Raw genomic sequence first — 14,856 nt, 5'->3', positions numbered from 1 at the left:
GCCTACCATCCAAAACACACCAAAACAGAAAAATAAAAGCTCCCACCGGACTGAAAGCAAAACGATCAATGTTGCACCCCCAAAACATATAAGTGCCCCATCAAAGATCACATCCTAGTACCGGCCCTATGCCACATAATTAATATTCATGATCAAAGCTGACAAGTTTTATGTTGTGATGTCTCCAGCTAAACTTTTAAGATCCTTCTACGCCCTGGTATATTACTAAGTTGTATAATACAGGTGCCTCAAAAACTATTTGGAGACTTTTGCCACACTTAAAAATGTAATTTCATCTGCAAACAAATGCTGCTAGAGCTTCACTTCTCTAAAACATTTTTGAATTATTTTTAATCAACAAGGTGATTTTTAGTGGATGTATGAAGTCAGTTCCCCTCAAGTACACACAGGTGTCCAATCAGAGTAACCAAAGGTGGAGTTTATTACATTTACTATGAACATGTTTCACTATGAACCACCAGAAAGTGTTCTAATAAACATTTTTTGTGATACTTTTTGCTTGAAAATTGTGCTTGTGCTATTTTTCTTTAAAATAAATACCACTTAGTTTGGAATGTAGTTAACTAACAATGCATTGGCATTTACATTTGGCAGACGCTTTTATCCAAAGCAACTTTCAGAGCTCTTATTACAGGGACAAACCCCCCCCCCCGGAGCAACCTGGAGTTAAGTCCCTTGCTCAAGGACACAATGGTGGTGGCTGTTTGGATCGAACCAGCAACCTTCTGCTTAACACTTTAGTACTTTAGCCCACTATGCCACCACCACTCCATTGCAATGACATCATTTTTTAAGTGTATGTAAACTGATTAAACTGTAAACTGTTTTGTGAAAAAAGTATCCAAAAAAAATTATTATAATAATGATTTAGTTTGGATAAAAAAGACCCAGAGTACAGCACCTCCTTGTTGATTGTATATATGAAAATTACCATAGACTTTTTTTTTTTACCTATACATATTTATTCATTTTGTGGAGGACCCAATGCTTTTTGAATAAATACAACATTCATATTAGTTTTCACTGTTTCTAGCTCTTAAAAGTGTCAAAAATGACCTGAACATAAGTTGGTATTCTATTCCATTGAGTAACTGAGACTTTCCTGTGTGAGACAAAGGGTCAAACCAAGTAACAGTGCAGGTGTTAGGGAGAGGAGTCTTTTTTGTCCGAAAAGAATGGAGGAGGGGTGTTTGTAAGAGATTGTGTGGTTTGTGACAGGCATTACACACCTGATCTTCTGCCCCCCACCCCATCCCTTTCCCAGACCAGAGTGCACCTGCTATACAACTGCCCTCACTATCCCTCTCTTTCCCCATGGAAACCAATCAGGGGCTTATTTGAGATCTGACACCTAGACATAGTGTTGAAAGTCCATCCAATCTCAAACAACAGTTGAGCAGAAAATAATCCAAAAATGGAAATTCAACCTCATGTAACTTAGTCAGGAACCTTAGAGTCTTTCCTCTCTACTGGTTCCTCCACTGTTCTTTGCTTGTTTGGCAATTTTTAGCCTGGAAGTCACTTACAAAATGATCAGAGATGTCTTACAGTAATTAGTCATCTTTGTAGCTCTAGCAGGGGCTAATGGAGGGTTTTGTGTGTGGTAATGCTTGGGTTGGGTGTCCCTCCTTTTGTGGCTCGCCTCGGTCTGCCCTGCACTTGCTACAGAGAGGGAGGGAAAGCAGAGAGAGAGCACAACGGGCTGGAGGCAGCTGTCACTTAACATGTGAATGTTTGGGAGCAGCCTGGGGGTCTTTAGAAAGCTTTTTCATTCTCTTTTTCATTAGAAGCAGAGTTTGGGAGCCAAAAGAGGACCTGGGGGAGGGGCTAACACTGGGAGGGGAGTTCTCCACTGTCTAAATGTCTGGCGCAAGAGGAACAACACTTCACACAACAGGCTTCTGACTTACTGTACCTTAACTCTACCAAAATGACTGGACAGGAAATATACGGTCTCTCAAACTTGGAAGTATGGAATTCAAGGAACTACTGGACATATGTGTGAGCTTCACGGCCCATCAGTTGCCTCAGCAAGGCATTCCTTTATCTGAGTATACAACAAAGGCAAGGGAGTGAGAGAATACCGCTGTCGTGAGGGGGAGCTGGAGGAAAACAGACTTTGTTTGCTTGTGGATGTGGGCAACCAAAAAGCATAGGTCATCTTGCATAAAGTGTGTGTGTGTTTAAAGCAGGATTTGTGAGTATGTGAAGTCTTGTTTGAGCAAGTGAATGTGAAGGTTTGTGTATGTTTCTACGTCTGTCCCGCTGGAATGAAAAGCCACTCAAGGGATGCCGGGAGAAGACAGGTTTTTTGTTCTCCGGTTTGAATGATGATGGAGGAACTTGAAGAATTGTTCAGTTAGCCGTTTGTCCTCCTCTACGCACAGGGTAAGTATGCACCACCGAAACCTCAACGGACACAACCGCCACCTCTTTCAGTCTGTGGTGAGCTCATTCAAACTTTCTCAATGAAACCGCCAACTGGTTTGGACACAGGGAGTCAGTGATGCTATTTGAACCACTCAGATTTGGCTTAAGGGCATTTTGGCACATATTTGATACAGAAGGTTTTGGTTGTACTTTGATTTGCTGGTGGTTGTAAGTGCCTCTACTGTACTGTGAGTATAATTTTTTTAATTGGTATATTCAGCTGCTGTCTTACTTTGAAAATCTTGAACAAAAACCATCAAGTGCAATCTTTTATTCTTTTAAATTAATCAAGGTATTTCACTTAAAATATTGCGGGAAAGTTCAAATGTCCTGCAGTGTTACGGGCTATACTCAAACTGTTTTGAACAGCATTTGCTCATTCTTTAATAATTATTGTGCATGCAGCTTTTATGACCTCATATTAACTGAGATTACATGAAAAAAAAAATATATATATATATATATATATATAGATAGATAGATAGATAGATAGATAGATAGATAGATAGATAGATAGATAGATAGATAGATAGATAGATAGATAGATATTTCATCTTAATTTAAGAGAAATGTAACAAAATGTAGTACAATTATTTTTTTTAATTAATAAAAGAAATCATGACCAGTTATAACACCTAAAATATACACTTTCCCCTACACATTGATGTACATTTTAACCTAAAACTTGATGTTGATCCTAAACAGCATCCATTTACTTGTTATGCAATAATTACCCAATTACATCTTCAATTTTTATGGTATTAATATGTTTCAATCAAATTTCACTTTCTTTATCAGTATATTAGCATATATAATTTTTACTCAAATATAGTGCATAAAATAGCAAATATATAAAAAATACATTATTATGAGGAATAACCAATACATTTAAACATTCACATAATTTGCATGCAGTGGTTAATATCCTCAGAGACTTGTAAGTGTCTAGTGGATGAATATTAGGATATCCATAACAAGACTTACACCTCAAGAGAGCTACAGTACCACTCTCACTTCTCTGGATATGATTTAATCCACCAGCTCAATGTGGCCTGACACAAGCATATGCCGTCTGGTAGCCATATTGAGGTCAGATTAGGTAATGTTATTATCAGCGTGGTCTCTAACAGAACCCACGCCAATTCCCTGGTAGACAGAGATCCATGCCCCCTTTGTTTAAGCATACTATTATTGTGCATACTATCTTTGTGACACAAGAATGTTTCAGTTTGAGTCCATTTGTATCAGCTTAGGAAAGAGTAATGTATGGTTTATGAATTGTTAATGTCTATCAAGTAAGTTAATCTATCTCAATGGGGGGCCAGTCTGTGACTTGTCTCATAAATCAATATCAAGGGGCTAGGGTGGTCTTAAATCAGAACACATCAGAGTAAAGTTAAGTGGAAGGATGGTTCAGCCCTGATAAATATGCAAAGGAGATTCTATCTCTATCTTTTATCATGATCTTTAGATGAACGATTACTTTAATTCATGTTGGGAACTGTTACCCATTGGATGCTGGTGTGCAACAAGGCTTCTGCAATAGCATAACCAGCAAGACTTTGGTGAACCAGTATCACCAGAAAAACCATGTTGGTCAGGTTTTGCTGGTGAACACCATCCTACAGATTGACCAGCATTAAATCAGCCTGTTCCAGCATAGGAATTCATGTTGGTCTTTTAAGCAGGGTAATTTGTTCATTTAAAAGTTCAGTTGTAGAAGCTGGTCTTACCTCTTTTGTTTAACATTGAGGCGTAGGTGTTGTGTCACCTCTAACTCCATGGAAACACTAATTTGACACTTTGTCGGCATATTTTTAAATCTTTTTATTCAAATTGCTTTCGTGGTGAATTTTTACATTTTTTCTGGTCATCCATTAGTGACTATTTCTACTTTTGTGCCTATAACTCTCTTTCACCCTTGTAATCATCAGTGCTTTAGGCCAGGCATGGGATGAGTTAATATAATTAAAGTAGATTAGAAGTGGAGTATTTGTCAGTGGTAATATTGTTTGATATTGAATATCTTTATACAGATTTTATGGCTTTTTTAAGCAGTATTGCTTTAAACCCTTATTGTTCAAAGATAGTCTTTTACCAATATCTCTGTTGAAGTTTTCAATGCATTAACACTTTAAGCTCTGAAGATATTTTTAAAGATGTCCTGTTTCAGTGGCATAGACAAATTAAAGGGTGATACTGTAATTGGACAAAAAAATTAATCTGAGACTCTCAACCTAAGAAACTGCTGAAAAATCACAAAAAACCTGAGCCAAAAATTTTCTTTTTTCTTATTTTTCTGATTTGACATTATAACTCTCAGGGTGTAAATAAAGTAGCTCTAAAAACTGCTTTTGTTTTGTGTATCAATTTTGTGTTGATACAACAAAGCAATCAAATGTAATAGCATTACAAAAAATAATTTATCCCAGTGTCCAAAAATTTCTCCAAACAAATAAAACATAATAATTGTACATAAGAACTAATTAAACATGCAAACACAACAATGACTAAAGGTATGCTCTCTCTCCAAAGCATGCAGCCATGAGTAACAAGATCTTCCATTCTGTGTCATTTGAGCCATCATTGAGTCTGTCATGTACTTGGCACCATCTAGTGGTGGCCATATGTAATTAGAGTGAACTGTCCTCTCTGCCCATATTTGGATGACTTCCACCTCTTGATAAACTCTTTATGTTAGCTATCTGAATCCTAATACAATGGGTTTAGCATTCCATGACACTGGACAACGAACCACATAATTTCTGATAAAGTAATCTGATTAAGGAAAGCGAATCTGTTTTTAGCCAGATAGCACATTATGTGCTGTACGCACATTGTGTGGATTATTAATGATCTATGCACCCGATTACATTGTGTGTGGGCTCATTTTAAAGATAATCACCTCCTCTAAGTAAATATATTTTATGTATGCTTATTTGTCTTGAAGTTTTAGGCGAAACCGCTGAAAATATGCAAAACCTGATCACGTTTCTTTTTAATAAATTTACAAAGTTAGCAAAAATATTTTTTTGCTTTGTCATTATGGGGTATGTAGATTGATGTGAAAAAATTAATTAAAGCATTTTAGCATAAGGCTGCAACATAACAAAATGTGATAAAAAATGAAGGGGTCTGAATACTATCTGAATGTCAAAGACATATACTTGTAAAAAAAATAGGCTGGTTGTATGGCTCTTTGAGAGTTTTCCAACGACATATGACACATGGCTGTTTGATCAGTTTGATGTTTTTACAGATTACAATAATATATGTAGTGTATTTAAAAAAGAATTATCAAAACGGTTCTGATTTGTCTGAAAATTTCAAAGCACTTGTTCAGTTTTGGTCATAATGCCTACATGCATTGTAAAGTACAACTTCTAAGCTTTCAAACGATACTTGATTTGTGTTGATCAAGACTGTAATTACTAATATTTTGATCATTAAATATATAAATATAAACCTTCTACATTTGCTAAAATGTACACCATACTGCTTGGTACAGTGTATGGAATATTTTATTCCATAATGCAATGCGCTTGCATTGACCATCCATTTGCATTATGACAAATTAATTGGAATTAAAATCAGTTGCAATTTTTCATATTTCTTTCTTGACTCATTATTTTGATCTAACTGCCAAGGGTTAAGACATTTTTTCTCAATACCGGTTTAAAAATGCAAATATCAGCTTTTATTTACAAGACAAAAATTGGTAGCCACTCTATAAATTAATCCAATCAAATGAGGTCATGTGATGACAATACTACAGCATACTACTGTTTATCAAAATAGGCTATACACTGTGTATAGTATGCAAGTATGCAATAGTATGCTATTATTCCATTCCATTCAAAGCCTCTTTAATTAATTAAATTACTCTTAATTGATATTTAGAAGATCTGTTTTTAGAAAGTGACTCTATCAATTTATGATAGTGACAGTGTCCAGAACATTCGACTGATTCTCAGCATTTCCCGTTGCGTGTTAGTGATGTCAGTTCGCCAAGTATAAAAAGCCCATCCACCCTGCTGATACTAAGTCTTCTGCTCCAGTGATCCAGAAATCCGTCTGTCTAGAGCAGGGGTCGGCAACCTTTTTGACATGGAGTGACATTTTTTATTTTCCTGGTCAATGGCTGTGCCGAAAACCTGTCCTTTTGTCCAAAATGAGTTAACACAGTTAAATGTCACAAATTTGCTCATTTAATTACTGATCAAATTACTGAACAATTACTGAAATTGTGTAGAATCTTTAATATTTCTTATATTATGTCATTGTAATCATGTAATCACTAGCACACAAGCAACAGTGAGAGTGCAGCAGGCTATTTTATTTATATGCAGTTTTCCTTATTACATCACGTGTTGTTCTGAAAGCAAAAAGAAACAAATGAAACACGGAATGTAGGCTGTCATCTATGCAGCCTGACCGGAGCAAAGCAGGCGCATTTACTTATTATTAACCCAAAGTGAAGCGCTGCTGGCTCGTGATGCACCAATGGCTTGCACGCACTGCACAAGTCTATTGGGTATACTGCAGTCTCGCAAGAAAACATGCTGCGTTAGCATAAGGAAGTATTACATCAACATGTAGATTGGAATGTTGGTGCAGAATTTTCTATGAATAAAATAGTCTACTCCTCTCTCACCGTTGCAGATGTTCCAGTAATTCCCCCTCTGGGTACCAATGTTGGCAAAACTGATTTTATTTTTTTATATCTCAAATGTTTCTCCTCCTTAGAAAGATACAATATCAATATTTTCATAAATTAACAGGGACTCGGGGCAAAAATGCCATTGACACTGAATCCTCGAAATGTAAAATATGGGGCAAAAAATGCCCACACAACGAGTTTCTGTGTTGTATTTATAATATCTCATATAGTTATAATTACATACACTGAGATCTTCTTTTTTACTTTTCACTGAACATGAATGTTTTTTACAGCCGTCTGGTTCTTCGCACCATCATGTGCACAGACGGGCTCTCCGGTTCTATCAATCTGCATCAGTTCGGTATTGTGCTCACGCATTAAATTCAGTAACCCTTCACCCCTCTTGTTCAAAATAAACTGTCCTAGTGGGTGACACTCTCGCTCACAGTGCTGTACTGTGTTCCATGTGTTGCTGTTTATCATTATTACAACTGCAATATAATAATACATATACAGAAAACCACTTTTAGTGTTTGAATCAATCATATCTCTCACTAAACACAGTGTGAAATGTTTATTTTTGCCTTATTTTATTCATTGGCATCTAGGAGTTGATAAGAGTTTACTTAATAATCTCATTCCATATCTGGATAATTGCTGCAATATCAGAGAGGATAAATTTCCTCCTCTATGATTGATATTGTTTTGTACAGTATGTTAACTTAATAACCAAAATATTTGGACATCCGTGAATGAGAATAAACCTGAAATAGAAATGTGTTTCAGTCACAATGCACATTATGTAATTTAGAGACGATTTAGAGACATTTAGAATGTTACAAATGGCTATTTAAATAAATGTTATATTCTTAACATATTCTGATTGACACCAATGCAGGTCTTTGGCATTAAGAAGCTGCTAGTTTAGGACCTGTGAGGAGTGTGTTTCTCAAACTAGAGTCTGTGATTTATTTGTATTTTTGTTGTGCACCTGGCGTCCACTTCCCTCTCTATCCTGGTTAGAGATTCTTTTTTTTAAACTGTAATGCATGTAATAGGCTTAATCTCTCTAAAACAATAGACTTTAGAAGAAAATAGAATTTCAGGAGAATTGTGTTTCTTTTTCTTTTTTCTTTATGTAATTTTAAAGCAACTTGTAAAAAATCAATACCTCAGCAAATGGGGGGAGCATGTTAAAGCAACCATTTTAATTGTTCTAATAATAAGAACATTTTCTTTGAGTGCCAAATTAGCACTTTAGAATGCTTTTGTAAGGAATATTTAACACAGTATATGTTTACCATTATGGGTATAGAAAAATCTGAATAAATACCACAAAACAATTATTTCAAACCATAATAATAGGAAGCATACATTTATTTCATGTACAAAAATGTCTTTGTGTCCAAAAATGGAAGTGAATATAGTATATACTTATATTATAATTTTCATCAAGTGACTTGTAATTACTTGTAGTTTTTCAGCAAACAATTTATTTGCTCTTACTTGAGTAAACATATTTCTGAGTACTTCTACATAAGTGAATTAATTCTTCAGTAGCAGTACTTTTACAACAGTTAAAAAAAATCTGTACTCTTTCCAGCACTGCATAACAGGCTATAATAATATTGGGATTGTTTTGGGCTTGTTATTGAAGCTGTGGCTGCTTATTTGTCTTGCGAGAGTTGGCAAAAGTGTGCTTTGGTATGAATATTGAAATTAAATCATTGTCATTCTTTTCAGTGCAAACAAGTATTTTTTTATGCAAATTAGGATCGGGAATTGCACCATGCAAATATCGTTCAGCACTAATTTCAACCTGGTTTCATAGAATCATGTTACTATCACTACATTTTAGCAAAATGAGTTTATGTGGCTCGTAAGGTGAAGGACAGGAAAAAGTCCAAAAGAACACATGAGGCGAAATGTGAGCCAAAAGCATTATAGAAGCATGACGAAATGGCGTAATTGATCCACAAATTGCATTTTTCACCTCTTATTTGCTTTTTTGACACTATGGGTTAGGTTAAAGTTTTGTGTTGGGAGGTCGGTTTTGTTGATTTAAAATTTGATAGAACATTAACCTTAAAAACATCATCTGTTTGGGAGAACAATGAACTGGCTTTTAACTCCACACATAGTGGACATATCACCTGCAGTGATACATGAGCTACGTAAATAAATTTTGAAAATATTTAGCCAAAATCACATCATTTTCATGAGAACAGGCTGATTAATTTTGTGGGCTTGTTTGTACCATTACCTGATTTGCATAATTTCTTAAGTAAATTGGGAGCTGAAACAACGCAGACAGTGCTTGAAAATAAATGGTGCTGTCAGTGAGCACAATTCAGTTTTATTGACGTCTTTTGTCATTATTCTTTTATGTTCACTTTAACTTTTCTTCTGCTGTGTCTTAAATTGGAAAAAAAGAGTACCAAAACATTCATCCTAACTCCACAGTGTGAAATGTCTCGGAGTAGATTTTGTCTGTGTCTCTGAGTTCGTCCCTGTCCTGTTCTTCAGGCATGTGGTCTCTGTTTCCCACTAAACAATGAACACATGCACTAAAAAAACTTTGTTAATTCTTTTGTGCCAAGGAAATGAAGCAGCATTTCTATGCCTGTCATATTTGATCAGGAGCTAAATGGTTTCCCAGGGCCATTCCAGGGATAGTCTTGGCAGAGGACAGTGGCTCTGGCTGCCAGTAGGAACCATGGGCATCCTGGAGGAGACTGCTCTCATAAATAGGCTTGTCACATGCATTTGTTTATCGAGTACTAGCAATTTTGTGATCATATTTTAGTACTCCAGCAGTAATCTGGCCCCTCTTGGACAGAACAGAGCCTCAGTCAAGTATCAACCTCTCTACCATATAATGATGGTGGTGTTTGTTGGTGTAAAAGCGGAACAGACGCTCCTTTTTGGGGGAGCAAGAAATCTAATTGAGATTTAAATGTCTTTATCAAAGCTAGCTAAATTTCTTTTTCATTTAGAGACAGCTGGAAACTAGAAAACAGGAAATTATTTCCATAGCCTTGAAGGGGCAATGGGGGTTTCGGTGTGTTAAAGGAATATCTTCTCACTTTGAACTTCCTTGTGTTGTAGGCAGCTCAGGCAACCCCTTTATGTATGGCAAAGGGACCTAGTTGTACCCCATACCCAATTGACCTGTGGGTTGAAGACTCATGGGTAACCTTATTAGCAGACCTAGCTGTTTGGGACAAAAGTCCAAACACATAAAGTCAGACGAGAGCATCTTGAAAGAGTGCTACCAGCAACGGAGTGAATGGCCACTCCCAGAGCCTCCTAAAGAAAAGCCAAGGAAAGAAGATGTGGAAGAAGTTCTCCGACAAACTCCAACATCAGACAAGCAGAGGAGTTCCCCAGCCCCTACTGTCACCACTACCAGCACTTTGGACAATGCCTGGCGGAGCACTCCGTCCCCAGTTAAAACTCCACGAAATGGTTCTTTGCACAGAAGATCGAATATTCCAGAGTACAGAAGATCCCCCCTGAGTCAGTGTGGATCTGTGGACAGGAGAGCCAGCCTTCAGAGAAGGGATTCTGGAAGTCCCTGGTCCTGGAAGCCACTGAGCACTCGAGAGGTTACTGAAGTCACGGAGGTGACAGAGACTATTGTGACAGAGATTGTGGAGGTTACAGAGTATCCTCCTGGGGGTAAGGGAGGTGACCCTATTGTAACCAGAACTGTTAGAGTCCTTACTGGAGCTGCTGAGGAACTTGCAGAGGTTATTACGTTTCTAATAATGATAATATCATCCAAACTAACAATCAAGGCTCTTTATCAAGGGCCTAACATTTTTTCTTTTTCTTTTAACCATTCTTTTGTCATATTCATTCTGTTTTGAGTGTGATTTTGAAGTCAATAGTTGCTTTTTCCATCATCGGGCCACATGGTGAGCGTTGTTGAATCGTACTCTACCGATCCAGGCTCGTTGACACAGTTACAGTATAGATTATTTTTCCATTTTAATGCTGTGAATGCAGGATTAGAATGGACTGACTGGGCAAGTGACCAATCCTGAGTTGCCACGTCACTAAGCCGTTCCACCACTAAGGTTCTTCTGTCCTGAGTACAGCTGTAACTAACCATGCTGAGACATCCAGACTGTTATAGTACCGTACTAAAATGCTACTGGAACCGTTCCTCACCATCCTCAGAACAGTTAGGCCTGATGGTGGGAAAGCAGATAAAATATCCATCTTTTTTATTGGCTGTTCGCTTTTAAATGAAATAACTTGTTTTGATTTACAGCTGCAAAGTGATGATCAGTCAAGTTCGGACCAGGAATCAAGTTTAGTACAATGGAAGGTATAAATTCTAAAAATTTTAAATAGATAATTTTGATTATATTATTTTTAGATAATGTTTATTGTATTTACATATAATTTAATGTTTTCTTAAATTGTGTATTTCTATTTGATAATGGGGATTTCTGTTGAGTTCTTACTATGATATTTGGTCTTATGTTAAGGGTGCCAGAAGTGCTTTGGCTCTGAAAGATGAGTTTAGGAATCCGTTGACATTCAGTCAAAACCTGGAAACATTGATGACATGGGTTTGCGAAATCGAAGAGCTGACAGCCAATCAAAAACCACCATCCTCAGAGTTCAAGGTGGTAAAAGCCCAGCTGCAAGAACAAAAGGTAAGTCCAAAACTGTAATGAGGCTGCCGTAGGCAGGGATTAAACCCGGGTCTGCAGTGTTCAAGTGTTAGGTGTTTTACCACTGAGGTGTCTAACTCCCCGATAGATGAATCCAAGAGCAGAAGAGCAATCAGCCAGGATACTTGTGTTTTTTCCCAAAAAATATTATCTTTACTTGAAGAATAAAGCAAAGTACAAATAAACAAAGAAAGCCGAGCTTCTACAAAACAGAGAAACAAAAATAGACACAAGGGTCAAAAGGGTATAATAAGGAACACACTTAACTAGAGAACTGGTCACTGGAGGCACAGGGTACATAGGCTCAAGACTGAACACAAAGGAAGGGAACAAACAGACTTATAAAGGCCTAGATGCAGGTGAAGGGAATGAGGGTTAACGAGCAGAGTGTTGAACAGGGTTAGGGGCGTTGGTGCCATTTGCAGGAGTGGAGAGAACAGAGCTCAAGGTATAAGTTCCATCTGCAGGCCTGGATGGAGCATGGCAGGTTCAAGGAAAGCAACTCCTGCTGGTCTGGAGGGGAACAGCAACCCAAAGAGGAGATCTTTTACAGGAGCCCCTAGGAACGGCTCCTGACGTTCTTCTGTCAGTTCCTTCAGGCTCGGTGAAACTCTGAGATGAGAGTCGGATCATGGATGTCTCGAGCAGGAACCCAGGTCCGCTCCTCCAGGCCATAGCCCTCCCAGTCAACCAGATATTGAGTCTTCCCACGGACCCGGCGAGAATCAAGCAGTCTGCGGACTGTGTAAGCTGGCTGGCCATCAATGATACGAGGTACTGGGGCAGGCTTACTAACTGGAGACAGAGTAAAGCAAACAACAGGTTTAACCGTGAAACATGAAAAGTGGGGTGAGCCTTCATGGACTTGGGCAGACGGAGTCGATAGGAAACTGGGTTAATCTTTCTGTGGACCTTGAATGGGCCAATGTATCATGGGGCCAGCTTTCGGGATTCCAGACCTTGAGGAAGCCCACTGCAAAACCTCATAACGCAGACAGTTAGGGACAAAGAGGCGCCCTGTAGGGCCATTACCTGGTCCTGGCTGCTGAAGTTGGGCCCTCTTGACAGCTGTCTCAATATCCCACTGGATGGGGGCCACCACCATGGAAGTGGGGAGAATGGATTCTGGACAAGACTCCCCCTCTGGTGGCTCAAACTGTCTCGACAGTGCATCTGGCTTGAGATTCTTGGAACCTGGGCGATAGGAAAGAGTGAAATTAAATCGGTAAAAAAAAAGAGGAACCAACGGGCTTGTCGAGAATTCAACCGCTTTGCCTCCTGGATGAAAGTGAGGTTTCTGTGGTCCGTCCATATGAGGAAAGGGTATTTGGCCCCCTCCAGCCAATGCCTCCACTCTTCCAATGCCATTTTAATGGCCAGCAGCTCCCTGTTCCCAATATCATAATTTCTCTGAGTTGGGGTAAGCCGACGAGAGAAGAATGCACACGGGTGAAGCTTATTATCACTCTTACTCCTCTGTGACAGGACAGCTCCTATCCCCACATCTGAGGCATCCACCTCCAATACAAAGGGCATCTCTGGATCAGGGAGAGTTAGGATAGGGGCAGATGTGAAGTGTCGCTTCAATTTTTTGAAGGCCTTTTTACCTCTGCTGATCCACACAAACTGTTTGGTTGACTTCTTAGTCAGTGCGGAGAGAGGCTCTGCAACAGAACTGAAGTTTCTAATGAATCTCCTATAAAAATTTGAGAAGCCTAGAAAGCGCTGTACCTGCTTCACTGAAGTTGGACGGGGCCAATCCAAGACTGCCCGAATCTTGTCAGGATCCATCTGGAGGCTGCCTTTGGACACACAGAAGCCTAGGAATGAGACTTCTGGAACATGAAATTCACTCTTCTCCAGCTTCACAAAGAGTTTATGCTTCAGAAACTGCACCTGGACCTGCCGAACATGCTAAACGTGTTCTTGGTAGTTGCGGGAGAATATGAGTATGTCATCCAGATAAACAAACACAAATATATTCAGCATCTCTCTGACAGCGTCATTATTGAAGGCCTGGAAGATGGCTGGGGCATTTACCAGGCCAAATGGTATTACCTGGTATTTGTAGTAGCCCGCCGTGGTGTTGAACGCAGTCTTCCACTCGTCTCCCTTACGGATTCTAACTAGGTGATATGCATTACGAAGGTCTAGTTTAGTAAAGATGGTGGTACCCTGCAGGATCTCAAAAGCCGTGGTCATGAGGGGAAGAGGGTACCCGTTCTTGATGGTAATATGGTTTAAACCTTGGTAGTCTATGCAGGATCGGAGGCTGCCATCCTTCTTTTCAACAAAGAAAAATCCGGCTCCTGCAGGTAAGGTGGAAGGACGGATTAATCCACTGTCCAGAGATTCTTTGAGGTATTTGTCCATGGCTAATCTTTCAGGACCAGAGAGAGAATAGAGCCTTCCACAAGGTGGGCAGGTACCAGGATGCAGTTCAATAGAGCAATCATAAGATCTATGAGGGGGCAGTGAGGCAGCTCTGTCTTTACTGAAGACTTCATGGAGGTCCGCATATTCTCGGGATAACTCGGGAAGATGTGTTCGACACTTGGGATTCGCCGGCTCCATCTTGAGAGCAGCTATGACTTCCGTGGACAGGGTCTTGGGAACAGAGGTAGAACTCCACCTGGAGATTTCTGGCGAAGGTTCTAGGAATGATTTTAGCAGATTGGGGGGACAGCAGAAGGCGATGTCTGAGACACGGCAGTTGGTTCCCCAGGTTCTAACAACCTCTCGGGACCAGTCAATGTGTGGGTTGTGAGTGGTCAGCCATGGGAAGCCAAGAATTAAAGGGATCTTACGAGAATGAATCAAAAGGAACTGTATCTGTTCCTGGTGTTGCCCCACCCTTAGCTGGAGATGTGGGGTACATTGACTAACCTGTCCGGACGGTGGCATGGATGGTCAAACCAGAGGTCGCAGAGCAGGAGATGGTTCCTATTCTCGCCCTGGCTCCCCTCCTCCTGGACGAGAGTTGGCTTTTCCCGACAACTCAGGACATTCAAAGGGAAAGTGGCCTTACAGTTTGTACTGTATTTTATTTTATTTTAT

General features: G+C 39.2%; 1 protein-coding gene across 1 annotated transcript in view; it reads left to right on the top strand.

The window, feature by feature from the left end:
* Positions 1–14,705: 14,705 nt before the first annotated feature.
* The window catches only part of macf1b (microtubule actin crosslinking factor 1b), a 44,968-nt gene continuing 44,817 nt past the window's right edge, over positions 14,706–14,856 (top strand). The window contains exon 1 of the mRNA XM_052143493.1: positions 14,706–14,828. Coding sequence (XP_051999453.1) covers positions 14,706–14,828 — 123 coding nt within the window. The remainder of the gene's footprint in view (positions 14,829–14,856) is intronic.

This window comes from Xyrauchen texanus, chromosome 15 (genome assembly GCF_025860055.1).
Source record: "Xyrauchen texanus isolate HMW12.3.18 chromosome 15, RBS_HiC_50CHRs, whole genome shotgun sequence".
NCBI lineage: Eukaryota > Metazoa > Chordata > Actinopteri > Cypriniformes > Catostomidae > Xyrauchen > Xyrauchen texanus.
The sequence above is the reverse complement of the archived record's forward strand: the minus strand, read 5'-3'. Positions and strand labels throughout refer to the sequence as shown.